The sequence below is a fragment of the Panulirus ornatus genome, chromosome 12, assembly GCF_036320965.1.
Source record: "Panulirus ornatus isolate Po-2019 chromosome 12, ASM3632096v1, whole genome shotgun sequence".
Taxonomy (NCBI): Eukaryota; Metazoa; Arthropoda; class Malacostraca; order Decapoda; family Palinuridae; genus Panulirus; species Panulirus ornatus.
Window position 1 is genome coordinate 62,159,316 of NC_092235.1, and position 15,707 is coordinate 62,175,022.

Genomic DNA, 15,707 nt, shown 5'->3' on the forward strand with positions numbered 1-15,707 from the left:
GGTTACTGTAACTCTCCCTCAGGGAGGGAGAGAGTGTGTCAGGAGAGGGAGTGAACAGCGCTTCGTCGTCCCTCCCTCCAGGGTGCTTCACAAAGGGGTGATAATGACCCACCTGCATGTCCGTGTTTGATTTATTTTGTCCCTTATCTCTCTTACCTGTTATCATTATCAACATGATTATCATTATGAGTGTGACTTCCATTATCATTATCAATACTAGCTTCTTCGGCGGGCCTTGCACCTCGCTTCGATCAAGTCGGAGGTCGGGTTAAAAAAAAAAAAAAAAAAAGGCCATCTTCACTATTCTCATCTTCACTAACTTACATCTTCACTATGCGCTCATATTCACCACACCGTAATCTTCACCACACCCTCACTTCACTACAACCTCATCTTCACTGCAACCTCATATTCACTACACCTTCATTCACATTACCCTCACTACACCCTCACCATAACTGCATCTCTATTTTTTTTTTAATGGTTTGCAGTGTTGTTACCTGCGCTGACCTTAAGCTATGTAGATGGTCCACACCATTATTATTAGCATAATCGAATTCGACATTCACCACAAGCTCCCGTGAGACACGTTCCTCTGTTCCAGTGTCCACCTTGAAGATAAGTGTTGTCACCCTGTTCCACTGATGAGGTTGCCGCGTCCCGTTCTACATCACCAAAGAGAAATGGAGAAAAAGAAAAAGATGAATCGTCCTTCGAAATGTCTGGCAAAGATTTGGGGCGAATGAACGAGTCGATGAAGATGAGTTAAGAGGAAACCGGGGAAAATGATGAGAGATCCGAATGAATTGAAATACGAGGAAAGTTAAAGACTAAAGTGTTGCAATCAAAGGATCTGCGAGGTTGAAAGGAGAGAAGAAGAAGAAGAAGAGCACAACAGTTGTAGATTATGGGCGGAACTTTGAGGAACCAGAGTAGGTGTTTAGAAGGGGATGTAGACAAGGCTGGTTAGGACAGATGGGTGTAAAGAATAAAATGTAGAATTGATACGACGTAGGTAGAAGTCAAGGGTGTAGAAGTCAAGGGTGTAGAAGTCAAGGGTAGAAGTCAAGGGTGTAGAAGTCAAGGGTGTAGAAGTCAAGGGTAGAAGTCAAGGGGGTAGAAGTCAAGGAGTATAATAAGTTCATAGACGATTTCAACAAGATGGTTTAGAAAAAGGAGCAGTTCGGGTAGGGGAATTGAACACGCTTTCCCCCATCGTCTAAAGCAGGGACTGTCACCACCTCGGACTACGATCCCAAATGGGGTTGATGGTTGTTGTTAACCCTCGGGTCGCGACCCTAAATGGGGTTCGCTCAGAGTTTTTCTTGGGGGTCGTGAAGTCATCAAGACTCCTCCACGGGTGTCAAAACACGTCTGTTCTAATTCCACCGTCGGGAGCCTGAGCTGTTTGGTGCTACTGAACTAAGTAGCCCTCGTCCTCGTTAGCTACTATAGTTTTCCCATCTTGGTAACTGTCTAATCGCATTTAAGCCTCTCTTCGTTCTTGGGGTGGAGGTCATAATAGCCTTAGATGACCTGAAATGGGTTGTTATGGAATAGTAACTACTGACCTAAGGGTTGGAAATTGATTGCCTCAATGTCGCATATGTCTCCAGCCGTCTGTACATCCCAATTTTTCCATTCGTCCATCCCTATTTCACGAACAGTAACGCCGCTCCCAATTACACGGGGGAGGGACACTTGTATACCGCCTCTTGAACTGCACATGCGCATTCTTCGTCCTTCCTTGGTACGTTGAACGACTCGTGAACTTCAGCACATATATAAAAGTGCTTCAAATTTTTTCCTTTTTTTTTCATTTTGCTTACAAAAATAGTTCGTGAAGTGCGAACCACCTCGTCGTTTCTCCCCCCACCTGATATTTCTCTTTCACTTTTTCCCCCAACCAATTTTATTTTCCAAACCGCTTGGAACGTATCTCCACACCGTGAACGGTTGCAGCCAGCCAGCCAGCCAGCCAACTGGTGCCAGCTGTCTTCCACTCGGTCCCTTCGACCACTTGTTTGCCACCCAACCTCCCCCACTTTTTGGCACCATGAGCTACAGGTAGGTAGGTACCAAGCTAACCTGCAGTCTCCCGACCTAATCATTATTCTGATGTCGCTTCAAGATGACTCAAGGCCATCCTTCTTGGTGCCCCTCTTTATCCTTTTTTTTTTTCGTGTTGGAGGTTCCAGTCACGGACAGAAATCCACATCAAGGCCAGGCTTTAATTGATATAGAAAGAGAAGTGTTGAACTGAAAAAAAGAAAAGACATGGGGAAATATTCACGAGTTTTTAAGAAAGTTAAGAACCTGTGCTTTGAAATGTCTCAGGTCATAGTTATTGGGTAAGACACGAGAAGGTAGAGAGTTCCAAAGCTTCCACATGTAGGGAAAGAAGCAGATGTCAAAACGTCCCACCCTGGGTAAGACACGAGAAGGTAGAGAGTTCCAAGGCTTCGACATGTAGGGAAAGAAGCAGATGTCAAAACGTCCCACCCTGGGTAAGACACGAGAAGGTAGAGAGTTCCAAAGCTTCGACATGTAGGGAAAGAAGCAGATGTCAAAACGGCCCACCCTTGTGTTGTCTGATGTCGTCCATACCAGTGCCTCCTATTCCATGTACCTCAGTCATCAGGTCCTACATAGTTTTTTTTTCTTTCTTCCCAGCTCGACCTATGCATTTCGCTTACCCTTTCTCCTCTCCATCAGCTTCTGTCTCTCTCATACCCACCTCCACCCACAGTCTCTATGTTAAAGCTAAGCCTCACCCTCTAGTCTGATCCAACACATAGCCGCACACGCCGTTGAAAAAAAAAAAAAAAGATATTTGCATGCAAAAAAGAAAATGAGAGCCACAAGCTGCCGCTAATCAAAACCTCCATCAGCTAATTTACGACAACAAAGAACTTGATTAGTTCACTTTTAAGACGACCCAGACTTGGTGGGGGAAGATCAATACTTCCTGGACTAGCTTGGGGTGGCAAGTGCCTCTCCTCCAGAGTCTCCAGTTCTAGATCCTCCTCCTGTGGGTCGTGGAAATGGTGAAGTTATGACAGATGTCTCCAGATCCCTCCCTCTCCCTGGGTGGTTAGGTGGTCAATACATATGGTCGATTGTTGTGTGTGTGTGTGTGTGTGTGTGTGTGTGTGTGTGTGTGTGTGTGTGTGTGTGTGAATAAACGTAAACAAAGGGGATAATGACCTCCATGTATTAGCATACGTGGACTGTAGACCTGAATATATGCATGTGTCCAAATGATATAAAATCCACGTTAACCCACACAGAGGGTCTAAGTAAGGAGTCTCCCCACTGAGAGGCATACAAGACAATTTGTACCGATTTCATTTCACATTTCAGGATAGATAACACAGGTATGCATATCTATCATGCACGGTCGGCAGTTCTTATCTATCAATCATCCTTTTTTTTCCCCCTTCTTATTCACAGATTGTGAATGACCCCAACATGCCTGTTGATTCGAAGGCCATCGGATCCATCCAGCAGCCCAGGGTATACGGGAGGGTGTAAACTCCACGCCAGACAGCCGAGTGTAAACCACCAGGCACACGCCACATCCGCTAACCACCAGGGACCCTCAGACATGCAGCAGCACCACCACAACCCCTGAAGGTCTCGAAGCAGCCGCTATGGACGAGATAACCTCCGAGAAGATCTACGAAGTCGATGAGACGGACGACTCCATCTGTAACGGAGGGGGAGGAGGAGCCGACGAGAATGGCGTTGGCGGACGGGGAGAAGGAGGCGAGGTCGTCGTCTCATCCTGCTCCTCCGAACAGATTGATGGTCCAAACGGCGGCAGCAGCAGCAGTAGCAGCAGCAGCAGCGAAGGCGACGGCATCGGCAGGACGAAGGCTGTGGTGCCCTCGTCGCTGCCCGTCCTCCCGGACAAGAACATGAAGCCGCGCGCCAAGAACTGCTTCAGGCTGGTCATCCTCGGCTCTTCCAGGGTGGGGAAGACCTCCCTCGTGTCCAGGTGAGGCGCTACGTCATAATGCACTGGGTGGTGTGTGATACGCCATCGTGAAGCTCTGTGGGTCCTGGCTAAGTCTCAGGATTCTAGGAGCTCTGAGAGAGTGGTCTAAGGATCACTAGGATCAGGATCTCTCTCTCTCTCTCTCTCTCTCTCTCTCTCTCTCTCTCTCTCTCTCTCTCTCTCTCTCTCTCTCTCTCTCTCTCTAATCTACAGAGTGTCACACTAGCAGAAGTCAACCACCACAACTCTCCTCTCTCCCCTTCACCCACCACCACAACTCTCCCCTCCCCACTTCACCCACCACCACCACTCTCCCCTCCCCACTTCACCCACCACCACAACAACTCTCCCCTTCCCACTTCACCCACCACCACAACTCTCCCCTTCCCACTTCACCCACCACCACAACTCTCCCCTCCCCACTTCACCCACCACCACAACAACTCTCCCCTCCCCACTTCACCCACCACCATAACTATCCCTCCTTCACCCGCCACCAACACAGCTCCACCCCCAACCTTCTCCTGTGTTGTTGCCTCCAACCTTCCCGAAGGTACAAAAAAAAAATCAATATGATACAAATTGAACTCAAGTCGACCTTTGGACGGCACAATATTTTGACAGTCTTTTGGCCGATGTTTTGATAGATATGTGCCTTAATAGACAGGTGTTTTGAGGGAGAGATGATTCGGTAGACAGGTGTTTTAATAGAAATATGCTTAGACGGGTAGATATTTGAGAGAAATATGGTTAGGCGGGTGGATATTTGAAGAGATAGCTTAGACGGGTAGATATTTGGAGAGATAGCTTAGACGGGTAGATATTTGGATAGCTTAGACGGGTAGATATTTGGAGAGATAGCTTAGACGGGTAGATATTTGGAGAGATATATGCTTAGACGGGTAGATATTTGGAGAGACATATGCTTAGACGGGTAGATATTTGGAGAGAAATATGCTTAGACGGGTAGATATTTGGAGAGACATATGCTTAGACGGGTAGATATTTGGAGAGATATATGCTTAGACGGGTAGATATTTGGAGAGATACATGTTTAGACGGGTAGATATTTGGAGAGATATATGCTTTGACGGGTAGATATTTGGAGAGACATATGCTTAGACGGGTAGATATTTGGAGAGATGTGTGCTTAGATAGTTCGATATTTGGAAAGGAGTGCGCTTTGACAATTCGATATTTGGAAATACCCAGAAGCTCAAAAGCGCCAACGACGTGCGTGGCAGGAGCTATTCTGGGTCCGACACGCGTTTACAGTGATGTTTAGAGACGGAGAGAGAGAGAGAGAGAGAGAGAGAGAGAGAGAGAGAGAGAGAGAGAGAGAGAGAGAGAGAGAGAGAGAGAGAGAGAGAGACGTACTTACATCCAGAACATCACATGACCACAGGATCTCCCTGGTCGGCACAACTTAAAAAAAAAAAACAAATAAAAATAAAAATAAAAAAAAGGGGGCGGGGGAAGCAGAACAGAAAAATGGCCGCTGGGAACGATGGATGGTTGGATGGAAGACGAGATGTAAATCCTCGTTGTGTCCGGGCTGGCAAGCCACAGGTAAACTCGGAATGGGAGGAGGAGGAGGAGAGGGAGGAAGAGAGGGATGGAGGTGGGGGGATGTGGGATGGGAAGTGGGTGGGGTGAGGTGAGGAGGGAGGAGGAGGGGGAGTATCCACTCGTGCAGAAAATGGATATGATGGTAACCTTCGCTATTGCTTTTTTATATGTATTCTTTCTTTTTTTTTCTTTTGTTTCCCTGGGTGATTGGGTTTTATTTCCACAAATCTCTCCCCCCCCCCACGCCCGCCCCCCTTCCCACACCCCCCTCCAATGAAATTGCTTTCCTTTTATTCTATTTTATTTCTTTTTAGTCGATTATTTTTTTCTTTCCTTGGTCGTGCGCGATGTAGGATTTTCTTGTTTTCTTCCTTCGTTGACAAATACTTTGTCTTGTGGGGTCAGCGTAGATCCTCCAGTCGTCGTTTATATATATATATATATATATATATATATATATATATATATATATATATATATATATATATATATATATTTTATTATTTTTATTATACTTTGTCGCTGTCTCCCGCGTTTGCGAGGTAGCGCAAGGAAACAGACGAAAGAAATGGCCCAACCCCCCCCATACACATGTATATACATACATCCACACATGCAAATATACATACCTAAACAGCTTTCCATGGTTTACCCCAGACGCTTCACATGCCTTGATTCACTCCACTGACAGCACATCAACCCCGGTATACCACATCGCTCCAATTCACTCTATTCCTTGCCCTCCTTTCACCCTCCTGCATGTTCAGGCCCCGATCACACAAAATCTTTTTCACTCCATCTTTCCACCTCCAATTTGGTCTCCCTCTTCTCGTTCCCTCCACCTCCGACACATATATCCTCTTGGTCAACCTTTCCTCATTCATTCTCTCCATGTGCCCAAACCATTTCAAAACACCCTCTTCTGCTCTCTCAACCACGCTCTTTTTATTTCCACACATCTCTCTTACCCTTACGTTACTTACTCGATCAAACCACCTCACACCACACATTGTCCTAAAACATCTCATTTCCAGCACATCTATCCTCCTGCGCACCACTCTATCCATAGCCCACGCCTCGCAACCATACAACATTGTTGGAACCACTATTCCTTCAAACATACCCATTTTTGCTTTCCGAGATAATGTTCTCGACTTCCACACATTCTTCAAGGCCCCCAGAATTTTCGCCCCCTCCCCCACCCTATGATCCACTTCCGCTTCCATGGTTCCATCCGCTGCCACATCCACTCCCAGATATCTAAAACACTTTACTTCCTCCAGTTTTTCTCCATTCAAACTCACCTCCCAATTGACATGACCCTCAACCCTACTGTACCTAATAACCTTGCTCTTATTCACATTTACTCTTAACTTTCTTCTTTCACACACTTTACCAAACTCAGTCACCAGCTTCTGCAGTTTCTCACATGAATCAGCCACCAGCGCTGTATCATCAGCGAACAACTGACTCACTTCCCAAGCTCTCTCATCCCCAACAGACTTCATACTTGCCCCTCTTTCCAAAACTCTTGCATTCACCTCCCTAATAACCCCATCCATAAACAAATTAAACAACCATGGAGACATCACACACCCCTGCCGCAAACCTACATTCACTGAGAACCAATCACTTTCCTCTCTTCCTACACGTACACATGCCTTACATCCTCGATAAAAACTTTTCACTGCTTCTAACAACTTGCCTCCCACACCATATATATACATATATATATATATTCAGGTTGTATACATATTCCGATGTCTCTTGTCTTTTCTTCGATTCTGAAGACTCCATTACCCCCACTTTTTTTCTAAAGATGCAACCCTTTTGTGTGCTAATTATGCTACCCCTTTGTTTACTAAGATATTACAACTTTGCTAAAGATGCTACCCCTTTGTTTACTAAATATGCTACCCCTTTGCTTACTAAATAGGCTATCGTATTGTTTACTAAAGATGTTAACCTTTGTTTGCTAAAGATGTTACCCCAATGTTTGCAAAAGATCCACGTTGTTTCTATATTATTCTTATGATCCTTTCCACATTTTTTTTTCTTCTAAACATACCCTCCGTCCACAAAGGCATACATAGTCCATATCCACAAACACTTCGTCAGTCTCCACATGCAACACGTTTTCAATCTTCATAAAACACGTAGTCAATCTCTTTACAAATATATTCAATCAATCTTCAATCTTAAAGACCGACTCAGTCTCCACAAAGACTTAGTCCATCTCCAAAAAAAAAATAAAAAAAAAAACCCACACATACTCACTCTCAAGTCAATCTCAACAAACGCTCAGTTAATCTTCACACGGTGTAAAGTTCATCTCCACAAAGGTGTATGTAATCTCCACGTACAAGGGAATTACACAATAAAGCAATATCATGTTGCGACACCAAACTGGTTACAAAGTTTCAGGATAAGGACGAGGAAATTACCCCCTTTCTTTTTGAAACGTCTTGTGTCACAACGGCATCATTGTAACCAGGAGGAGGAGGAGTTTTCCACCAGTGTGCCAAAAGAACGTCTCTCTCTCTCTCTCTCTCTCTCTCTCTCTCTCTCTCTCTCTCTCTCTCTCTCTCTCTCTCTCTCTCTCTCCCCTCACACACACACACACACCAGCCACTTACATCATTACACAATTTCCAATGACTGTATCACTCGTAGTGCATGTTATTACCCGTTGATCTAGTACCGGAAGGGAGTTATACGCTCGCTGGGGGGAGGGGGAACATCTCTCGTATAATCTCAACCATCAAACAACATGTTTCAACCTCGCGCTGTTGTCCACATTCCCAGTTCTTTTTTTTCGGTCACTTATCTAATTCCAATTTATCCCCGAGTCTTATACTATGAGAGGACTTCCCAACATCTTCCCTAAACAGGTTGTGTGATTAATTTCACGTAGTGGCCTCTGGTTGTTCTGTCCCTGCATCTAGTCTAGCAACCGCGCGTGTGTGTGTGTAAGGTTAACTTACTGTCTCATATGCTACACACGCACACACACACACACACACATATATATATATATATATATATATATATATATATATATATATATATATATATATATATATACATATATACCCAGTATATCATCTGCTAACTAGTATCCCTGTTACTCTACGTGTTACACACACACACACACACACACACACACACACACACACACACACACAGGGTCAGCCTCACCACTTTAAGTCAGACCCAACAGAACAGCGATGTGAGCGGAGGGGTTGGTAATGACCGGCACTCGCTGGCTGCCCTCCATTACCACCCACCAGAGGCACAACATGCACGTTTAATGATGACACCACATCATCATCTTCCTCTACAACACTATATATATATATATATATATATATATATATATATATATATATATATATATATATATATATATATATATATAAAGGGTATTGCAAAGTAATATGTAAAGTCAAAAATCAGTCCCACATATGCACTCACGTTTTAGAGGATTACTGACCAAAAATATGAAACATTTCATTGTTGTATGAATATTCTTTTTACCGATTTAGTTCTTCACAGCTGAAAAGTAAAATTCAGCATAAAATGGTATTCAGCATAAACTGATGTTCAGCATAAACTGATGTTCAGCATAAACTAATATTTAGCATAAACTTATATTTAGCATAAACTTGTACTTAAGTAACAGATGCGCGAGTTCATTTTAGTTAGGTCGTCTTCGGCATACCCCTTCGTCAGGAGGAGAGTCACGTGAAGCTCATCTGTACTCTTCATCTCCCACACAGGTTCCTCAACAACAAGTTCGAGGACACGTACACCCCGACCATCGAAGACTTCCACCGTAAACTGTACAAGATCCGGGGTGACGTGTACCAGCTGGACATCCTCGACACGTCTGGCAACCACCCTTTCCCCGCTATGCGTCGTCTCTCCTTCCTCACAGGTGAGTCCTGACACAAAGCCACGCCCAGGTTGGCCGACAGCAACGGGGTCATTCGGGGCTTTTGGCGTGGAGGGTTGCGAGACAGTAGAGGAGATCAGAGAGAGACGGAGTTTTGTGTGGAGATGATATAAAAGGAAATGGTGGATGACCTGACGAGAAATATCCGATATATATATATACATACATATATTTATATATATATATATATATATATATATATATATATATATATATATATATATATATATATATATATATATATATCCACCCATCCTTTCTTCTTTTTACTTTGTATCTTCACGCCATTCATCCTCCTCCACCTCCTCCTGTTCTCTCACTGTGAATCAGGAACTTCAAAGCGGTTCGTGATGAGGGAGGGAGACAGGAGGATGGGGTGAACATTTTATGGCTTGTCTTTACACACTCATTCTCACCCTCTCTGGCCCACGCCCCCAACTCTCCTCTTTTATTTTCCTCCTCCACCTTTTTACTTTGCTTCACTAAAACTGGAGCAGGAGAAAGCGGAGAGGGAAAGTTACGCTTTCTTTTCCTTTTTCTTTTTTAGCTTTTTCATCTTGTTTACCTCAAGGCCTGAATTTGGCCTTCGACACAATAAACTTTTTCTTAAGTCTTAGAATTGTAGGGATGTTTGTGTCTTTGTCTCTCCAGATTTTCTTGGAGTTTGAGAGACGCTCTTTTGACTTCTTCATGTCTCCTTATAGTGTTCAGGATTAATGTACTTGTAGTTCATTACAATCTTCAACATTCTACCGAATCTTTTCTGGTACGATGCAGCAATGGCCCTCCTCCCTACTTCTTGTCATTCCTTCATTATAACTCACAGTTTGTTGCCTCCGTCCAGCTGAATGTTTTACTATGCTCTCTCCATCTGAATCAATCAAGAATTGAGGATAACATTACTGTACCTACGTAAATAACCTCATGACAGACCATCAGGTCTTCTGTTACCTGCCCTTCCCATTTCCTGTCCTCCAGCAGACGATCTCATCATAGACCATCAGGTCTTCTGATAGTTGTCCTTCCCATTTACTGTCCTCCAGCAGACGATCTCATCATAGACCATCAGGTCTTCTCATAGTTGTCCTTCCCATTTCCTGTTCTCCAGCAGACGATCTCATCATAGACCATCAGGTCTTCTCATAGTAGTCCTTCCTTTATTTTCTTTTCATTCCTCAAATCGTCCATCATTGTCCTGGTCCCCCATATTGACTTATCTCTCTCTCTGTGTCCACAACAGGCGACCTCTTCGTCCTCGTCTTCTCGTGGGACTCGAGAGATTCGTGGAACGAGGTCTTGCGGCTCCGGGAGCAGATCCTCGAGACGAAGCAGTCGGCGACCGCGAACTCGACCGGGAGCCGGAAGAAGCGGGCGGCCACGAGGGTGCCCATGGTGATCGCGGGCAACAAGTGCGACCGAGAACAGCGGTAAGGACCAAGGGGCTGGCTGTTACCCTGACGTGCTGTACCCTGACGTGCTGTACCCTGACCCTGACGTGCTGTATCCTGACCCTGACGTGCTGTACCCTGACCCTGACGAGCTGTACCCTGACCCTGACGTGCTGTATCCTGAACCTGACGTGCTGTATCCTGACCCTGACGTGCTGTACCCTGGTCCTATCGTCCTTTAACCTGGCCTTATCGTGCTGTGCTCTGGCCCTAACGTACTGTACTGTACCCTGACGTGCTGTACCCTGGTCCTAACTTACTGTACCCTGACGTGTTGTACCGTGACCCTACCGAACTGTACCCTGACCCTACCGTACTGTATCCTGGTCCTAACGCACTGTACCCTGGCCCTAACTTACTGTACCCTGACGTGCTGTACCCTGGCCCTAATGCCCTGTACCCTGACCCTACCGTACTGTACCTTGACCCTACCGTACTGTACCCTGACCATATCGTACTGTACCCTGACCCTACCGTACTGTACCCTAGTCCAAACGCACTGTACCCTGACCTATCGCATTGTACCCTACCCTAAAATATTGTAACCCACCTTACCGTACTGTACCCTGTACCTATCGTACTGTAACCTATCCTGGCCCTATCATATCGTACCTTACTAATGATATACTGTGCCTGGCTCCTGCATATTGTTACCGGCCGAAGCATAATTACCCTAACCACCTGAATGTACCTACATGGCGCCCATAATACAGTACGAAGAACAAACATACTGTGTGATCATGGCAACCATATATAATACCGTCCACATACTATTATACCCAGCAGCAACATACAGCACCTAGCAGCAACATACTGCACCCAGCACCAACATACTGCATCCACCTCCAACATAATACACCCAGCATCAACATACTGCACCCAACTGGAACATAATACACCCAGCAGCAACATGCTTCACCCAGCACCAACATATTATACCCAGCAGCAACATACTTCACCCAGCACCAACATACTATACCCAGCAGCAACATACTTCACCCAGCACCAACATATCATACCCAGCAGCAACACACTTCACCCAGCACCAACATACTGCACCCAGCACCAACATACTTCACCCAGCACCAACATACCGCACCCAGCACCAACATACTGCATCCAGCAGCAACATACTATACCCAGCACCAACATACTTCACCCAGCACCAACATACTGCACCCAGCACCAACATACTTCACCCAGCAGCAACATACTATACCCAGCAGCAACATACTTCACCCAGCACCAACATATTATACCCAGCAGCAACATACTTCACCCAGCACCAACATATTATACCCAGCACCAACATACTGCACCCAGCACCAACATACTGCATCCAGAACCAACATACTTGACTCCACGGGTTCTTTGCCTCACACAAGCTCATCATTATACGGAGATAAACCTTGACGTCTCTTTCCTTATTCCCAGAAGAAAATTAGCCTTCCCCAAACACCACCTCAACCTTTTACACCATATGATGAAAGGAAGATACTTCAGAACTGATCTGCATTCAGCAGAGGCATCGTTACACACACTCTGCCTCCGACGAAATACTTGAAATTAATTCCAGGTCGCTTTACCGCTGTTTGTCCAGGTTATGTTTTCCACGGCACAAAAGCCAGTACGGTTTGCTCTCCTTGGGGTTTTGTCTCCCCCCTGCATGCCATTTCGAGGTTAACAAGCGATTATCCCCGAATGAGTGATTTGCTTCGGGAAAGCAAAACAGTGGTGCGTTTGAGTTCATTCTTTTTTTTTTCCCCCTTTTTTTTGAGACTGGCTGGCTGGCTGGGCTTGCAACTGCTTACATTCACCTGTGTTTGAGGCAAGTTTGTTTTTTCTAATTTCTTTTTTCAGCGTTTTGAAACCTGGACGAGAGTTGGACGATCGGTCTCTGGAATGGCATTTGTTCTTGGCAGTAAGGTTTCGAATCTACATGGGTTCGAATCCTGGGTGTGGCAGTCAAACCCAGATGTTCATCCTTTCTTTAGGGCTGGTCAACGAATGGGTACCTGGTTTATGCTGTGGTTGTGTGTGTGTGTGTGTGTGTGTGTGTGTGTGTGTGTGTGTGTGTGTGTGTGTGTACAAAGGAGTAAAGACATGATACATACATGAAAGGTAACGAGACGGGGTAACACGAACGTAAAACACTACCCTAGTAACATCCCAACATTAACCACACTCACACCTTCGTCAGTCAGCCTCCATTTCTCCATGAAGACCTTATTCATATTCCCTTTCACTCATAAATTCACTTTCTCCTTTCTCATCCCCTCATCCTCACCTTCTCTCTCTCTCTCGCTCACCCCTACAGAGGGCGTGGCCCTGGAGGAAGTGCAGAAGTTCGTCTCATCCCTGAGCTCCTGCACCTACGTGGAAACCTCAGCCAAGAAGGATAACAACGTCGACAAACTCTTCTACGAGCTCTTCGTGCTGGCCAACCTGCCCATGGAGATGTCCCCAGCACTGCACAAGCGCATCTGTCCAGGACAATACTCGTGAGTAGCGAGGGAATTACGCTAACGTGTGTGGAGGGAGTGAGGGCAGGGAGTGAGGGAGGGAGGTATAGCGAGATGAACTAAAACTAGGGAGGATGGAGGGATGACGAAGGAATTGAAACCAAGGGAAATGAGGCAGTGACTGAGAATAGGGAAGGAGAGGGCAAGGACTGAAACTGGAGGTGGGGGGGGGGCCAGGGACTGAAACAGAGGGAATGAAACTGGGAAGATGAAGGCAATCACAGCGGGTGAGATTGGCGAGAGAGACCAGAGAGATGGGAAGAGACTGACGCTAGAGATCTGGTGGAACTGAAATCTGTGGACGTGAGATCAATAAAAACGACAAAGAGACGGAAAATCTAAAATGTACAGATGCGGAAATATACTGACAGAAATAGAGGCACTGGATAGACAAAGATGAAGGGTATTCAGCTTTATGTAGGAGTATCAAAACCAAATAAATGAAGGAGCTAACACCATCGAGATGAACGAACTGATGCTATAGACGAGGAAAGATAACCATGGAAATGCTGAAGTGGAACTGAACTCTTTGAGGGCATAAATCTTTTGGTTGCAGACGCTGTCAGTGAAGACTGATCACAGTGGCACTATTGAGGCTAATAATGTAGAGGTGATAAGTTATGAACAAAAATGAACTGGAAGGTGTAAATGGATAGGTCCTAGGGAACTGGATGATAGAGCTATGGTATATCTTCCTCCTTCGTTGGCTGGAGGAACGAGTATTGGGAAGTTGGAGACTTTGAGACCCAGTTTGTTGGAGGGTTGCTATGAGTGCCGACTTTGGGGAGGGGGGAAGACAGGTTTGAGAAGTTGAGGAGGGCTTTCAGGAGGGAGAAATCTATTAGAAGGTTCTTAGGAGTGCGAGGGGTCAATAGAAAGTTAGCAGAGCGGTAGAGAACTGGAAGCGCAATAGACCCTTGGGCTGGAACGCGATGCCATATTGCCTATCAATCATGTATTGATCTAGGTCGGTCCAGGTGGCTGGACATCACACCTCCCTACCTCAGGTACCCCTTCTGCTGGAGCTCCCACACCTCTCAGGAGGCTAGGGTACGTCCGAGGGCAAGACCACAGGTGAGGTGTTGTTATGTTGTGTGTGTTGTGTGTAGTGTGAGTGAAGGGCAAGTGAGGGATGGGTACTTGGTGTCCTCAAGGAAGGAAGGAAGGAAGGAAGGAAGGAAGGAAGGAAGCTGCTGTCTTGGATGGGAGGGGTGTGGGGGTGTGTCTCGTGTGTTGAATCGATGTTTGTGATGATGGTTACGTCTATCTTCTTCCGAGGACTAAGTGGAGGGACGGGTGGAGGGAAAATGACGGGTTCACTGGAGGGAAGGGGGTGAATGAAGAAGGGACGGAGTGAATGAAGGGGACGGAGTGTAAATGGAGGGACAGGGTTGAACGGAAGGGACGGGTATCTTGAAAGAACGGGTTTACCCGAGGGACGGGATGAAGCGAAAGGACGAAAAAGTTTATTAAAGGGACTTTTTTTTCTTCCTTTTTTTTTTTTTCAGGCGTTGAAGACTATGGAAGAAGTTTGTTGGAAGGTTCTCGAGAGGAGCGGTGAGGGAGGGCAATACAAGAGAAGGGGAGGAGGGGAGTTTGAAGACCTGAGGACTCAGCGTAGCTACTCTATTGTCAGGCGAACCAGATGTGGCTGATCGTCCTTGTACTGACGTCGCCCATCTGGGCTGAGGGGTTTCAGGTGCTTATAACTATCAATAGAAAATGGTAACTTAACAGAAAATGGTAATTTAATAGAAATTGGGAACTGTTGATAGAACTTGGTAACTGTTAACAGAAATTATGAACTTAATAGAAATTGGGTTGTCGGAGTATTCATACTTTCATTTTTTTTTTCTTTTTCAATTAAGTTTGAGAGAATGAAGAGAGAGAGAGAGAGAGAGAGAGAGAGAGAGAGAGAGAGAGAGAGAGAGAGAGAGAGAGAGAGAGACTCGGGTCATTGTGCTCTCATATGACAGATGTTCCCACACACACACACACACACGCGCGCGCGCACGTCAGCCATGGCAGAATAATGATAATGGATAAAAAAAAAAAAGATAAACGATTGGAATATAAAAAAAATGAAGGGATCTAGTATCTAAAGTATAATTCGGCTGACTGAAACTTCGCTCGAGAATTCTCCTTAATCACTCGCACTCAGCGAGATTGGATCCTCTAAAATTAGAAGTAAAGGTCTTCATTTTTTTTTTTTT

At 45.4% G+C, this 15,707-nt stretch overlaps 1 protein-coding gene and 1 long non-coding RNA gene across 2 annotated transcripts in view; one reads left to right on the top strand and one right to left on the bottom strand.

Annotated features, from left to right (window-relative positions):
• The window catches only part of LOC139752116 (GTP-binding protein Rhes), a 59,041-nt gene that overhangs the window by 34,604 nt on the left and 8,730 nt on the right, over window positions 1-15,707 (top strand). Inside the window, exons 2-6 of the mRNA XM_071668027.1 lie at window positions 3,454-4,000; window positions 9,349-9,506; window positions 10,765-10,951; window position 12,833; window positions 13,292-13,473. Of these exons, the coding sequence (XP_071524128.1) occupies window positions 3,654-4,000; window positions 9,349-9,506; window positions 10,765-10,951; window position 12,833; window positions 13,292-13,473 (875 nt within the window). The 5' untranslated portion in view covers window positions 3,454-3,653. The remainder of the gene's footprint in view (window positions 1-3,453; window positions 4,001-9,348; window positions 9,507-10,764; window positions 10,952-12,832; window positions 12,834-13,291; window positions 13,474-15,707) is intronic.
• Window positions 1-15,707, bottom strand: part of LOC139752117 (uncharacterized) — a 73,850-nt gene that overhangs the window by 20,516 nt on the left and 37,627 nt on the right. The gene's annotated exons all lie outside the window — the stretch shown is intronic.